At 42.4% G+C, this 13063-nt stretch overlaps 1 protein-coding gene across 1 annotated transcript in view; it reads right to left on the reverse strand.

The window, feature by feature from the left end:
• PCDH15 (protocadherin related 15) overlaps positions 1–13063 on the reverse strand; it is a 456551-nt gene that overhangs the window by 126705 nt on the left and 316783 nt on the right. The window contains exons 13-14 of the mRNA XM_057373749.1: positions 8962–9168; positions 704–838 (exon numbers count right to left, since the gene is read on the reverse strand). Coding sequence (XP_057229732.1) covers positions 704–838; positions 8962–9168 — 342 coding nt within the window. The remainder of the gene's footprint in view (positions 1–703; positions 839–8961; positions 9169–13063) is intronic.

Consider the following 13063-nt stretch of genomic DNA (forward strand, 5'->3'; position numbering starts at 1 on the left):
TAGTAAGCAGAAATAACAGGTAAATACTACTGAAGAAAAATAACACCAAGAAATGAATCACTGACATTACTTTGCTTCTGGAACAGTCTAGCAAGATTAGGATAAGAAATTAACTGCTTTTAACAAAGCATCTGAACACACACAGTAAGTTACAGCAGGACAGGGTGTTACTGATGCATGTTGATTTTGCAAATGTCTGATTACTCTGGTTTACCATACATTAAACTGTATTAAACACATGCCAAATTTTTGGTGTGTTTTTTTTTTTGTTGTTTTGGTTTTTTTTTTTTTTTTTTTTTTTTGTTGTTTTTTTTTGTTTTAATTACTGCTGGCTGGGGTTTCTATCAGCCAATTTTTTTTTATTTGGGACTGAAGGAAAGAAAAAAGCCCAAGACAAGGCTCACGCTCCTGTCCCCAGGGATGAGGGGAAAAAAGGCAATGAGAAAAGCAAGGCCAGGAATAAAAAAGAGGGGGCTCAGATCCTGCCCTTGGATGAGGAGCAGGGAACAATCCTGGGGCCATGGAGGAGGTGCTGGCAGGGGAATCTCAAATGCTGCTCTCAAACCAACTCCCCCCCGCTCATCCTTCACTGCTCTCCTGCAGGGCCACACGAAGACACACATCCAAGGATGTTGGAATGGATCCTTCCCTTCCACTTGCTCTGAGCAGAGCCTGCAGGGTTTCCCAAAGGTGTTTCACTCACAGAGAAGGTGTAGAGCTGCTGGACCTCCCTGTCCACGGGCTGCAGCAGGGTGAGGTAGCGGGTGATGCCACTCGGGGTCACAGTGAAAAACGTGGTGTAGTCGTTCAGGAAGAGATGGAGCTGCGGGTCCTTGGTCTTCCAACAACATCAAGGGAAAAAAAGCATTTTGTTACAAATTCACAGGTGCATTGGGTCTCCAATTCCTCGCCACAAGTGCTTGTTTTAGTTGGAACCAAAAGAAGTAAAAATGCTGTGATTAAAAATCTACAGAACTGTAAAAAAGAAAAGGTAAAAAAACTCACCGCTGGCCTAAAAATCGAATCTTCTTGATGAGAAACACACTAAAAATCCATTAGAGTAAGAAAATGTAATTGTAAACAAATACCTGTGTTGGTTTTAAATAAATGCTTTTTTTTCCCCCATTAAGGAATCATTTCTAAGTCAAACAGAACCTGATAGGAGAACCCAGATTCAAGCATTTCTCTTCATCTTAAAACCCAAGCAAAGCTGAACTGGATTAACAGAGCAATAAAACAGCTGGGTTGGTGCAAGGGAGAAAGACAATGACGTGTGGGAAGTGTTTCCAGAAACAGAGGCAGCTCAGGGGCTCTCTTGAGGTCTCAGCATCCAAATGTACCGATGCAGAATTAGGAACCTCTCAGCTGATGGAGGAAAAAACATCACAAGTGAACCGAAAAGTAACATTTTAAGGTAAAGAGTGGGAATAAAGCAAATCAAGGGATTGTAAATGTACTTGAGGACTTGAGTCCCTCCTGATCTGCACCTCTTTCAAGGGGTTTTTGAGTTATTTAACTGATCAGACTTTACATTAATTCAACTTTCAAACGAACTACATCGTCTTTTGTTGCCCACAGTATTCCAACAGCTTTCTGTGCCCTCATCCATAAAATGGTTAATTTGACCTGGTTTTGTGTGCTGCTCTTGCTCATGAGTTACTGAGTTTATTTCTGTTATTAGCAGAATGCAAATTTGAGGAAAATGCAAAAGGCTGGGAGACAAGTTCTATAAAAACTGGTTTAAACTGCCCCAAGGAATGTGGAGATGAGGAATCATAGGAGTAGTACTAGGAATGACAGAAAATCCAGGATTTTACCAGCTGCTTTCTAACATTGTTTCACAAAACCTGGCCCTACAGAGGAGGACATAGGGAGAACCAGCTGAATTCAGGAAACAATCCCAAAAGGAGAAAAGCTGAATCCAGCAAATAATCCCGAAAGAAGAACCATCTGGGTTCAGGAAATAATCCCAAAAGGGGCATTACGTCTCTGGACACTTTCTGAATCCAACCTCTTGTGGAAGATTCACTCCATTAGTGTCATTCCTGTAAGATTAAAACCCTTGGAATCACTGGGCCAACCCCCAGCCAACCCTGACCTGCACCAAGTGCTACAGGACAGAGCAGCACACCCGGACAAAAGAAACTGCTTTTAGTCAGCCAAAAGCAAGCCCAAAAAGCAAAGTTTCCACAATTTAAATAGGAAAACATTCCAGGAAGCCACGGGAAAGAATTATCCAACTGCTCCACACGAGTGGTTCCTCACTGCCTCAAGCTTTGCAGCAGCTGCAGCTCCCAGCAAAATTCAAATTCATTTTAAACCCAGCAATGCAAATGGCAACCTCTGCACTCCAGGAAAACCTAGGGAAGGTAATTGCCAATAATTTTTCACTTTGTAGACATTATAAAATAAGTTAAGAATTTAATTTACGAAACCCCCAGTAGGTTTTACAATTCTTGCTTTCATGTTCTTTTGAACACCCATAAACATAGCTTGTTTCCCAATTTGTTCCTGAGAAAAAGCGATGATGGAGGTCCCAAAGCCTCCTGGAGAAATGTATCCCATTCCTTTGCTATCCTTGTGTTGGAAGCATTCTGACGTGGAAGGGAAATTGCCTTGACAGCAATCAATGCCTTATTGACCATCTTCCATGCATTTCAGAGCCACTTTTACTTCATCTGGAAAAGCATTGTTATGCTTGGACATTATTACCAGGAATATTTGTCATTATTATCAGGGATCTTGGGCATTCTAATCTCGTTTTCTGCTGCAGGAAAAGTCAGCTTGACTTAACTGAGCATTTCATGCGAGAAGACAACCCCAGCTATGTTGCCAACACCATTTCCAATACTTTCTTTTTTTTTTAAAATTATTTTATTTTGGGTCTTGGAGTTAAGCATTTTGATTTCTGGTGACATTACTGGGTCTCTGATGAATTTTTTAGCATGGAATTTTAAGTAGAAAATTATCAAAGTCCACTCAAAAATGTTCACATGCAACCTGCAAGGGCCATTTCAAGCACATGGGTCAACCCTGAGGTACTTTTTAATTTCAAAAAGCACTTTCATAATACTTAGGATATCTCTGAAGACTTGTAATTATTAATTTAACATCAAGCAATCACAGTGTATGGCTTTATCCCCTAAATTGTGTCCAATGTGTTTGAAGGGCTCTTCGCAGGCTTCACAAACCACGGGAAAGTCCCAAGCCCAAACACCATCAGGACAGAGAGAAATGAGGGAGAAAGGGGGAAATAAAGGAAGAAATCACACAAATAAACCCAAAAAAGGCACTTTGCACACACAACCCCCAATACCTACAGGGGAGGCACCTGGTTTGACCTACAGAGGAAAAAACACAAAATGAACACGTGTGAGGAAATACAGACCTGGGACCAAGGAATGGCAGAACATTTGGGGAATTCACAGTTACAGATTATTTTTTTTTTAAACAATAAAATGGGACACACAAAATGCTGCACTCAATGAACTCCTGGGCTGGAGTGTGTTCTGCCTGAAAAATCTCTGGAGAAATTCCTGCATGGATGTGAATGTTCCATTCCTGCTGCTCCTCACATCCCACCAGGGGTGACAGCCCTGCCCAAAGCAAACAGTTTTCTAAAGCTGGTGAAGATGAAACCAAAATTATTGGGGATAATTATGATATTGCTAAGACTGAGCAGATAAGGACATGAATTCTGTCTTGTATTTCAACAATCCCAGAAGCTTTTTGGATGGAGCCTATTTGGCTCTAAAGTTTCCCCGGGCAGCCAAGAATATCCGGCCTGCTCAGATTTCCTCATTTCCAGCACAGGCCCATCCCCTGAAAGCTGCAGTGCTAACAAACACATTTTAATGACATAGCTGTTTGTCCTAGGTTAGCTGAGTATTGTATTCCTATCATCTGCTTATGTTAGAGGAAAGTTAAACAACCCTTCTGTAACTATACATTGGTCGAGACTGCTCTGGTTTGTTTGGTGATGTTCCTCCCTTCAAGGACAATGGGAGGGAAAGGGACTAGACACACATGGTTTTTTTTCCTTCCGGGAAGGCTTGGGATCAGCGGTGGAAAAAGAAGCTGTCTGCTCTCTCTGGGACTGCTTTTTTTTTTCTCCCTTTCTTTGGACTTGTTTTTTCCTCAAATTTTTTTTTCCATCGTCTGAGAATTGGAGGATTTTTTCCTGTGGCACGACAGGTGAGAGGGATCCTTCAGTGAACCACCAGAGAGACTCTGTCCAATCCCTCTGGGGACCCGGAGGGGAAGCTACTCCCAGGAGGGAAGAGAAAGGCTTTGGAATCTAACAGCTGATTCCACAGGTTTTTCTTTTTGTTTTTATAATTTTAAATAAATAGTTTCTTTCCCTTTTCTTTTCACTTTCCTCTCTGTGGAAAAGTTTGTCTCTGGGACCCGGGTGGGGAAAAGAGAGCGGGGGGAGGTTTGCTGGAACTTGGGAGTGTTTTGCTCCCATTTGAGTTTGTTCAAACCAGAACACTGTTTTTCAGCATTTCTCAAGTAGAGGATTACTGGCTTTGAAATGTCCATGGAAGATTTGTTTTGTTGGAAAGGTACTTCCAGCATCTGCCCTCCTCATTTCTGGGTGAAAGGAGAAAACCTTTCCCACTTTTCACCTGGAAAATCTGAGTTCCAGAGCCCCGCAGAGGTGAAGCAGGGGAGAATCCACCTCCACACAAGAAAAATGTGGGACTGCTGGAGCGAGTCCAGAGGAGACCTTGGAAATGCCCCAGGGCTGGATCCCCTCTGGAGTCAGGCTGGGAATGTTCACCTGGAGAGGAGAAGGTTCCAGGGGACCTCAGAGCCCTTCCAGGGCCTAAAGGGGCTCCAGGAGAGCTGGAAAGGGACTGGGGACAAGGGATAGAGGGACAGGACACAGGGAATAGCTTCCCAGTCCCAGAGGGCAGGGATGGATGGGATATTGCAAAAGAATTGTTCCCTGGGAGTGTCAGAAGGCAGAAATAATGGGATATTCATCCTAAAATAATCAAGGAAGACACACAAATGCTACAGGAGCAATTCAGTGTTAACAGTTTTGATTTTCTTTACGTGTAAAGATCTGAAAAAGATTTTTAAAACCCCAATCTTTATAAATCCTATAGGAAGAGAAGCAGCCTTTTGTCTTTGCCTTGCCCTTCTGTTTGTTTTAATGCTGCTATGGATGGGCTGTTTAATATATTTTAAATTAGTAATTAATTAATTAATTAATAATTAAATTAATAATATTTCCTGAAGGATATTTTCTGAGTTATTACAGCTGTTGCAATGCCACAGCAGGGTTATCCTGGGGCAGCAGAACTGTCCCCTTGAGAGAGCAAATGCTGCAAAACAGCTTCAAACAATGTCTGGGAGTGATGGAAGCAGTCAAGTAAATATCAGAGAAAAATGCTTTGGTATTTAAAATGCTTCCGTTCTCCTGGTTTAAAAAAAAAATAAGATATTTTATTTTTCCTTATCTGGATGTATTATTGAAAATCCATAACCTGCACTTGCAGCTGCATTTAAAACTTATTTAAGCTCTGTCTGCTCGAGTTGCTACCAAGACATCCTTACGTAAAACTCTTTCAAATTTCCCACAAGTTCTCTGAAAAAAGAGATCAGAGAATCACAGAATTCCCTGAGGTGGAAGGGGGCCACAAGAATCATGGAGTCCAACTCTTGGCCCTGCATGGGATGACTCAGGAATCCCAAGGCTGGGTTGGATGAGGCTTGGAGCACACTGGGACAGTGGAAGGTGTCCCTTCCCATGGCTTTAGGAAGGGCTTTAAGGTCCCCTCCAACCCAACCCATTCCATGATTTATACTCAGGGCAGCTTATCAGCAACACTAACACCTGGATAAATTCATTCTCTCCTGCGGAAGTCAAAGGGGGAAGGAAAGAAGAGGCTTGGGAAGCTTTGTGGAAAGAGCTCTCAGCTCACACAGTTCAAGCTCCTCATCTCAGCTTTGGTTTGCTCAGGTCTTAAGGTACCAGCAAGGCTCAATTTAATTTGTGCCATTTGAACAGAGCACTTCATTCGTGCTGTCAGCACTCAGCACTGCTGCTCCAGTGAGAGAGCTTTGCAAGGTCCCATCTAGAAATTAATTTCTGCAGAGCTTATAGCTGGTCTCTGTTATCATTCCCACAGGGTTTCCATTTAGAATGGGTTTTGTTATTTTTTTCCTTTCAGACACAGAGTTAAGTGAGCACTTTTTTCCTGCATTTACCTGAGGACAGGGAATCATTTTAATTTTTCAATTAGCAGGCAGAACTCATGATGATTAGCCAGTGCCACCAGTGGCAACTGGGATGCACCAGCACAGAGAGAGATTTTGTTGGTGTCCCATCAGCCATTCTTTAAATTTAAATATATTCCTAAATCCATGAATTTACTGAGGTCCCATGAAACCATCAGGACACTAAGACCTGAAGAATTCAATGAGCATTACCTGTGCTGACAATACCACCCTGAGTTCCCAGCCAGTCCGATGTGGAGCAATTTTAGTGTTTGGCCATTTTTTGTGGGAGTTCTGCGCGATTGCTGCACTCCCAGCTGGAATTCTGGGAATCAAAAAGAATTCCCTTTTGGTGCTGCCTCCTTTTACATCATGTGGTTGAAGTATGTTTTCATGATCTTGACCAAACTCCTGCTCTTCATCATCCCATGAAAATTAAAACATGATGTGAAACAACCTTAAGTTCACTAGGAAAAGCATTTGGGCTCTTGAACTGCCTTATCCATGGAATATACTTTCCTGTGGAGAAGAAATTTCAGGTCTCTTTGTACTGAGCCACAGAAATACGTAACAACTTCTAACAAGATGCCTGAAGCAGCTCAAGAATGATAAATTTGGGGTTTACAGCATTTTCTGGTGCAGATTGTGTAAGTTATGGTTGTGCTCCCAATTAAGAATCTGCTGCAGATAGGACAGATTTTTTTCACTATTAGTGATGCAATGGAAATGGCAGATATTTGGGGCATGGCTCTGTCATGAATTTTCAGTGCAGGCAAACACAAGTTGATTAATGAACTGCCCACATCCAAATGTTGGGAGGAATTAATGGGAATGTGCTACAGAGGAGACACAACAATAAAAGGTGGAGTCTGTGACAAATCTCAGAGCATCCCTCAAAACTCCAGGCACTGAACTTGTACTGACCAAATGAGGAACAGAAGGGGCTTTTGGTGGGCAATGGGAATCCCAGGATTTTATTATAAACCCAAGGAAACCTAAAAGAACAGGTAGCTCTTCCATGCAGAAATCCCCTAAATGAAATATTTGTATTTGGAGGGTATATATATCATGTGTGGTACTTCCTACATGATTTAATCAGAGCCAGCCCAAATTCAGGATGTAACACTTCCCAGGGATCCTATTTTTTTTGTCTTGGATATGATCTAATAAGGAATTAGGTGAAGAACCTTAGATTATCCAATTTGCCTTTGACACCTCGTGAGCAGAGCTGTGCAGGTGTGCCAGGGAAAGGTTAATCAAGCACTATTGACTCCAGCCTGGAAATCCTATGGAGTTAATGAATTCCCAGGTCTCTCTGGCATCCCTTGGGTGCAACATCATCCACCAGAAATGGAAAAGAGCCCCATAAATGCAGCAGCAGTAGCAGAGAAAACTGCTACTAAACTGGAGTGTCTGAGGTAGGACATGGAATTTTCTTTAGCGAAAGGGAATTGCTTTGAATTATTCCACAATGGAATTGTGGTCAGCAGTGCTGGCTTCTCTGACCACTTTGGGTTTTACATCACAGGGACACCTTCCACTATCCCAGGTTGCTCCAAGACTCATCCAGCCTGGCCTGGGACACTTCCAGGGATGGGGAATCCACCAGCTCTGTGTTATATTTATAAACCTGATCTCTGCCTACCTGGACCATTCCTATCCAAAGTAGCATCCAAGATCCCCTTTATCTGATCAACCAAGAAACTGCTTTGCTTTTAACAGAACTGAACTGAGTGTTACCCAAGTAATCCAGATCCTCCACAATTCCTGCTGATTCCCACCCCGTGCCCTCATTCCCTGGCTTTTATCCAGTCCCCACAAAAGCCAGATCTCCAACAGCCTCTTCCATGTGCCTTCCAACCATTGATTTCTATCAATGCCCATAAATTGAGGATGAAACTTTAATGGATAGAGATCTTCTGCAGGAGTTTGGGTTTTAAACCAATAAATCACTCCAATGCTGTGATGTTTAAGTGACAAGGGGCTCTTGTGTTCCTCAAAAATCATGGATTTGCCTAAAGTGAAGCCTTGAGAAGATGATTTTTTTCAGACTCTCAGGTTAAAAACTTTACTCAAGAGATCCTACAACTATTCCTACAAAACCTAAGCCTGCAGCTTGGCTTTTCTTCTGTAGCTGAGGGAACCAAAACAAGCAAGGGGGACAATGGGAGAGACAACAGCAATTAGAGGGATAAGAAATACCGGCTAAAAATCTGTAATTACCTCGGTGAAAGCAGAAGAAATGCTAGCCCTAGAAGTGTTGTACTGTTACTACTTGGTTACTCTTCCTCTGGAAATGCCTGATCTCTACTCTGAGCAATGTTATGGAAAATCTGGGCAGAGCAAAGAATGCAATGGACTTTCAGCCTCCTGCTATTCCTCTTTTTGGTTCAAAAGAGAATTTCCTTTCCTGGTACAGGGCAGGCTCATCCCTGACAGAAATGCATTTTGATTCCTCTCTGCACTAAGCATTCATCACCTTGGACAAGACAGAGCCTTCCAGAGTGGGAAGCAAAACACAGATCAGAAAAAAACCCACTTCCAGATCCATGTGAACTCAGAACAAAAACAAACAGCAAATCATCATGAAATTGAGATTTTTTAAAAATTTGTTTATGGATCTAAACAGGTTTGCCTCCATTTAAAAAAAAAAAAAAAAAAAAAAAAAAAAAAAAAAAAGAAAGAAGGCTGAAAAAATTAGAAGTGCAACCATTGTGAAAGAACAAACTGTACCTCTTCCACGTCGTTGTCCAGCACCACGAGCTGCAGGGGGGAGGTCAGGTTCCGGTTGTCCGAGATGGTTGTTCCCACCGGGGAGGATTCCAGGATGAAGCCCTCATAGGTGGACCTTGTGAAATAAGGCTTCTGGTTGTTTTCATCCAGGATCTCAATGTGGAGGTTGGCAAAGGCAGGGAGAGGGTGGCCGTTGTCCTGCTCAGCCTAAAAAAAATCACCCCATTTGGCAAAGGTTTCCAGCCAGGGACAGCTACAAACCCCAAATAACTGAGGATGCCTCTCCTTAGGAGTCCTAATCCAGCAAAGAAATGGATAACATTGCCCACATCCCCCTACTGTGGAAAAGAGAAAAACCAACTAAAAAAATGAGCCAGGAGAGAAGAACAGGAATACTTTCCATCACGGTCACATTTGCACAAGAACCCCAAACCTCGTACAAATGCAGCTCCTTAAACTCTGAGGGTTGAGAGCTTTGGAAAAAGCTCTGAGGAATGAAAGAAAACTGGGAATGCTGAATGGGCAGCAGAACCCACAGCAGCAGCAAGAGAGTTAAACCCATAAGACTGAGACAGCACACGGGGACACAGTCACTCTCTCTCCTCTCAAATCCACTTTTTTAGTGTTAAATGACAGGGATTTCAATCTGGATTTCACCTGTTTTTGAATCCCAGAGTGGTTTGGGTCGGAAGGGACCTCAAATCCCATCCCATTCCACCTTTTCCAGGGGCAGAGACACCTTCCACCATCCCAGGCTGCTCCAAGCCCCAATGTCCAGCCTGGCCTTGGGCACTGCCAGGGATCCAGGGGCAGCCACAGCTTCTCTGGGCATCCTGTTCCCACAGAGACCATGGATGTGTGTCCAGCAAAATTCTTTACTTCCATGAATAAACCCCACATCTCGATGGCAACTCTGCACCTCCCAGGAGTTACTCCCTGATATTTTCACCTGATTAATTCTTACTCTAAGACTTCCTAAAGATTGAAGCACTAATTGCCCATTCCCAGGGTGCTAATCCCATAAAAACCTATGATCCTGCTTTCTTTTCCTTTAGCTTCTCAACCGACAATGAATTAAAGCAAGGAAACAAGGGAATTAGGAAACAAAAAAGTAATTGGGTCTCCAGTTCATAAGGAGCAAACCAGTTTGAACTATAGTCCTGCATGTAACATGGCAACAAGAATGGCAGTTTCCTATTCCGATAGCCAAAATTTGTATTACCAAAATCTGGATGCACCCAGACCTTAGATAACAAGAGAGAACAGAAACCAAACTCCTGTTGTCAATAGGATTTTCTGTTGGCAGAGGTTTTACTTCTAATTGAGTGTTTCCCCCTTTTTAAACCAGATAATTCCTCATTTTTCACATCAAGAATCCAAGGAACCTTCCTCTGGAAATATGTAATTTTGACATCTAGGTTCTTTTAAATTTGTTATTTAGACAGCTTTTTTTTTGTTCTGAAAAAATGTTAATGCTCTTTGTTTCTCAAGCAGCAGCAGTATCTTGATAATGATTAAAACCTCTATTAAAAAAGTATTAAAAAATCCTATTTCAAGGAAAAAGAAGGATAGACATAAAAATTGTTATTTACTTCAAAGGAGGTGATGACACCTTAAGTAAACCATAAAAAACTCATTCAAAACAATCAGTTTTTAGGAATAATGGATTTTTCTCTTTAAAATGTGTCTGGGTTACTCTTGCAAAACAGGAAAAAGTGCCCAGGGCTCCAGTCCAGTCTGGCTGATGCCGTACTGAATGAAAATAAACTTTGTGTGTCAAAACCAACATCACAAAAATTACCTGGAAAGAGTCTGGCTACAGATCCAGGAGGGTGAAACTCCAGAAATGTCCTGAGATGGATTTTTTGCCTGAGTTAAAATACTGAAAGCATGAAAGAAAATCCCAGGAAAAGTCAGCTCACCAAGCAACACACACTGCTGGGATTCTGTTTTATCATGGAAGTACAGAATCCTGGATTTTTTTAGGTTGGAAAGACTTTCAGGATCCAAATCCAACCCATGCCCTATGTCCACCTTGTCCCCAGCCCAGAGCTCTGAGTGCCACCTCCAGCCCTTCCTTGGACACCTCCAGGGATGGGCACTCCAAAGCTCCCTGGGCAGCCCCTGCCAAGGCCTGAGCACCCTTTCCATGGAGAAATTCCTGCTGATGTCCACCCTGAGCCTCCCCTGGCCCAGCCTGAGGCCGTTTCCCCTTGTCCTGTCCCTGTTCCCTGGAGCAGAGCCCGACCCCCCCGGCTGTCCCCTCCTGTCAGGGAGTTGTGCAGAGCCACAAGGTCCCCCCAGAGCCTCCTTTGCTCCAGGCTCAGCCCCTTTCCCAGCTCCCTCAGCCGCTCCTGGGGCTCCAGACCCTTCCCAGCTCCTCTCCCTGCCCTGGACACGCTCCAGCCCCTCCAGGGCTCTCCTGAAATTGTCCTCCCCACAGGACTAACAGTGACCGTCTGTCATTAAATACTCTTTTCTTTTGTTTTTCCAAGTAAAATAGGTCTCTTTGCAGCCCAAAGTTTCTATACAAGCCCTGTGAGCTATTTTCTAACAAACTTTAATTTTCCTTGCTCTAGAGAGATCCTAAAAACCCAGAGAATGCAAACGCCAGAGGGTCGTTTGCATCTTCTGAACAGCGCAAAATGCCACAATAACGCTCCTGCTTTAAAGTCCAAGCGAGCCTGGAGCTCATTCTGGGATAAAAGCAGGAATATTCACCCGAGAATTCATTTGAGCAGGATTCACTGAAGTGCTTGGAATTATGGCCAAACACAAAGCGACTTGTTTGCTCCCAAAATTGGACTTCAATTTTGACACCCTGGAGCTCAAAATGACAAAGGCAAGGAGTCTTTCTTCAGTAAGCACTTCCACCCAAAATCACTTGAGCTTTCCTTCATGTTCACTGCTCAAAACGATGGATTAATTCAATTTTTTTTCTTTCCAAAGGTGCTTCTATGTAAGGGAAAAAACCAAACTGAAAACAGACACTTCTTTTTGCCTTTGTTTGAAACAAAGAATTTCCCATTACAGTGCGAGGAATTGATTTGGATTCAGGCATTCCACAAAATCAATCCTAGAAGCAACACTTATCCACGAGCAGAGTTCAACACATAATGCTCCAAAAACATAAAAAAGCTGTAATATTGTCAGGTTTTGCTCCAGTGCCCAAGTTCTTGGGGTTTTTCTTTGTGTGGGGGTTTGTTTGTTTTTTTTTTTTTTGTTTGTTTTATGGTGATTTGGGGTGGTTTTTCTGTAATTTTTTGTCTTCTTGAGATTTTATTTTCTTTTAAGAGATGAAGTTACAGATCATGTGAGTTGTTCCAGGCTTGGAGAGCTATCTGGGAAAACCTTTTTTCCTCATATTGACCTGGACTTGTTTGCCATAGGTTGAACTTTTTTGCTTCCTAGCACATATTTTGGAGCACCAAGAGCAGACAATTTTTATTTTCTTCATCCAGAAGGCCACTGTTATCTGGGCCACAAAGCATTTGGGTTCCAGTCCTTCAAAGAAAGTGTTTTAGTGTCAGAATAATGAGGGATCTCTCAAATAACTCCAAGGATTTGGATCACTGCTACCAAGACACCAAAAAAGCAGCACAGAATTGGATTCTGGTATGATTGAGCAGTTAAGAGCAGCTAAAGAAAAAAAAAAAACAAAAACAAAAGACAAAAATAATGTGAAATATAATAATTGTCACAGATATTTAACTGCTTTTATTATGTCATCTGTGCTGAAGATTGCTTTCATTTGTAGTGCCCATAATTTTATCCTGATGGAGATGATAGGAAAGCAGTTCCAGGAGGGAAGGTGCAAGAAAACCCAATTGTTTTATCTAAGACACTTCCCTGCTGCTCCTTTTCCAAAGGACTATGGAGTTATCTGAATTGTAAAACAGGATCATTAGGAATGAATTTTTAGAAACACCAAATGGGGGGGGGGGGTGTGTGTGTGTTTCTTAATGCTGGATCTTTTATTTGATAAAAATAGGAAGGCCCATCCCTAGCAGCAAAAAGCAAAACAAAACAGAAAAAAAACCCTAAAAGCCCCAAAGAAAACCAAAACCAAACAAAAAATCAAAACCAAAACAAAAACCCAAAT

This window comes from Malurus melanocephalus, unplaced genomic scaffold (assembly GCF_030028575.1).
Source record: "Malurus melanocephalus ecotype Western Australia unplaced genomic scaffold, MMel_1.1 scaffold_207, whole genome shotgun sequence".
Classification (NCBI taxonomy): domain Eukaryota; kingdom Metazoa; phylum Chordata; class Aves; order Passeriformes; family Maluridae; genus Malurus; species Malurus melanocephalus.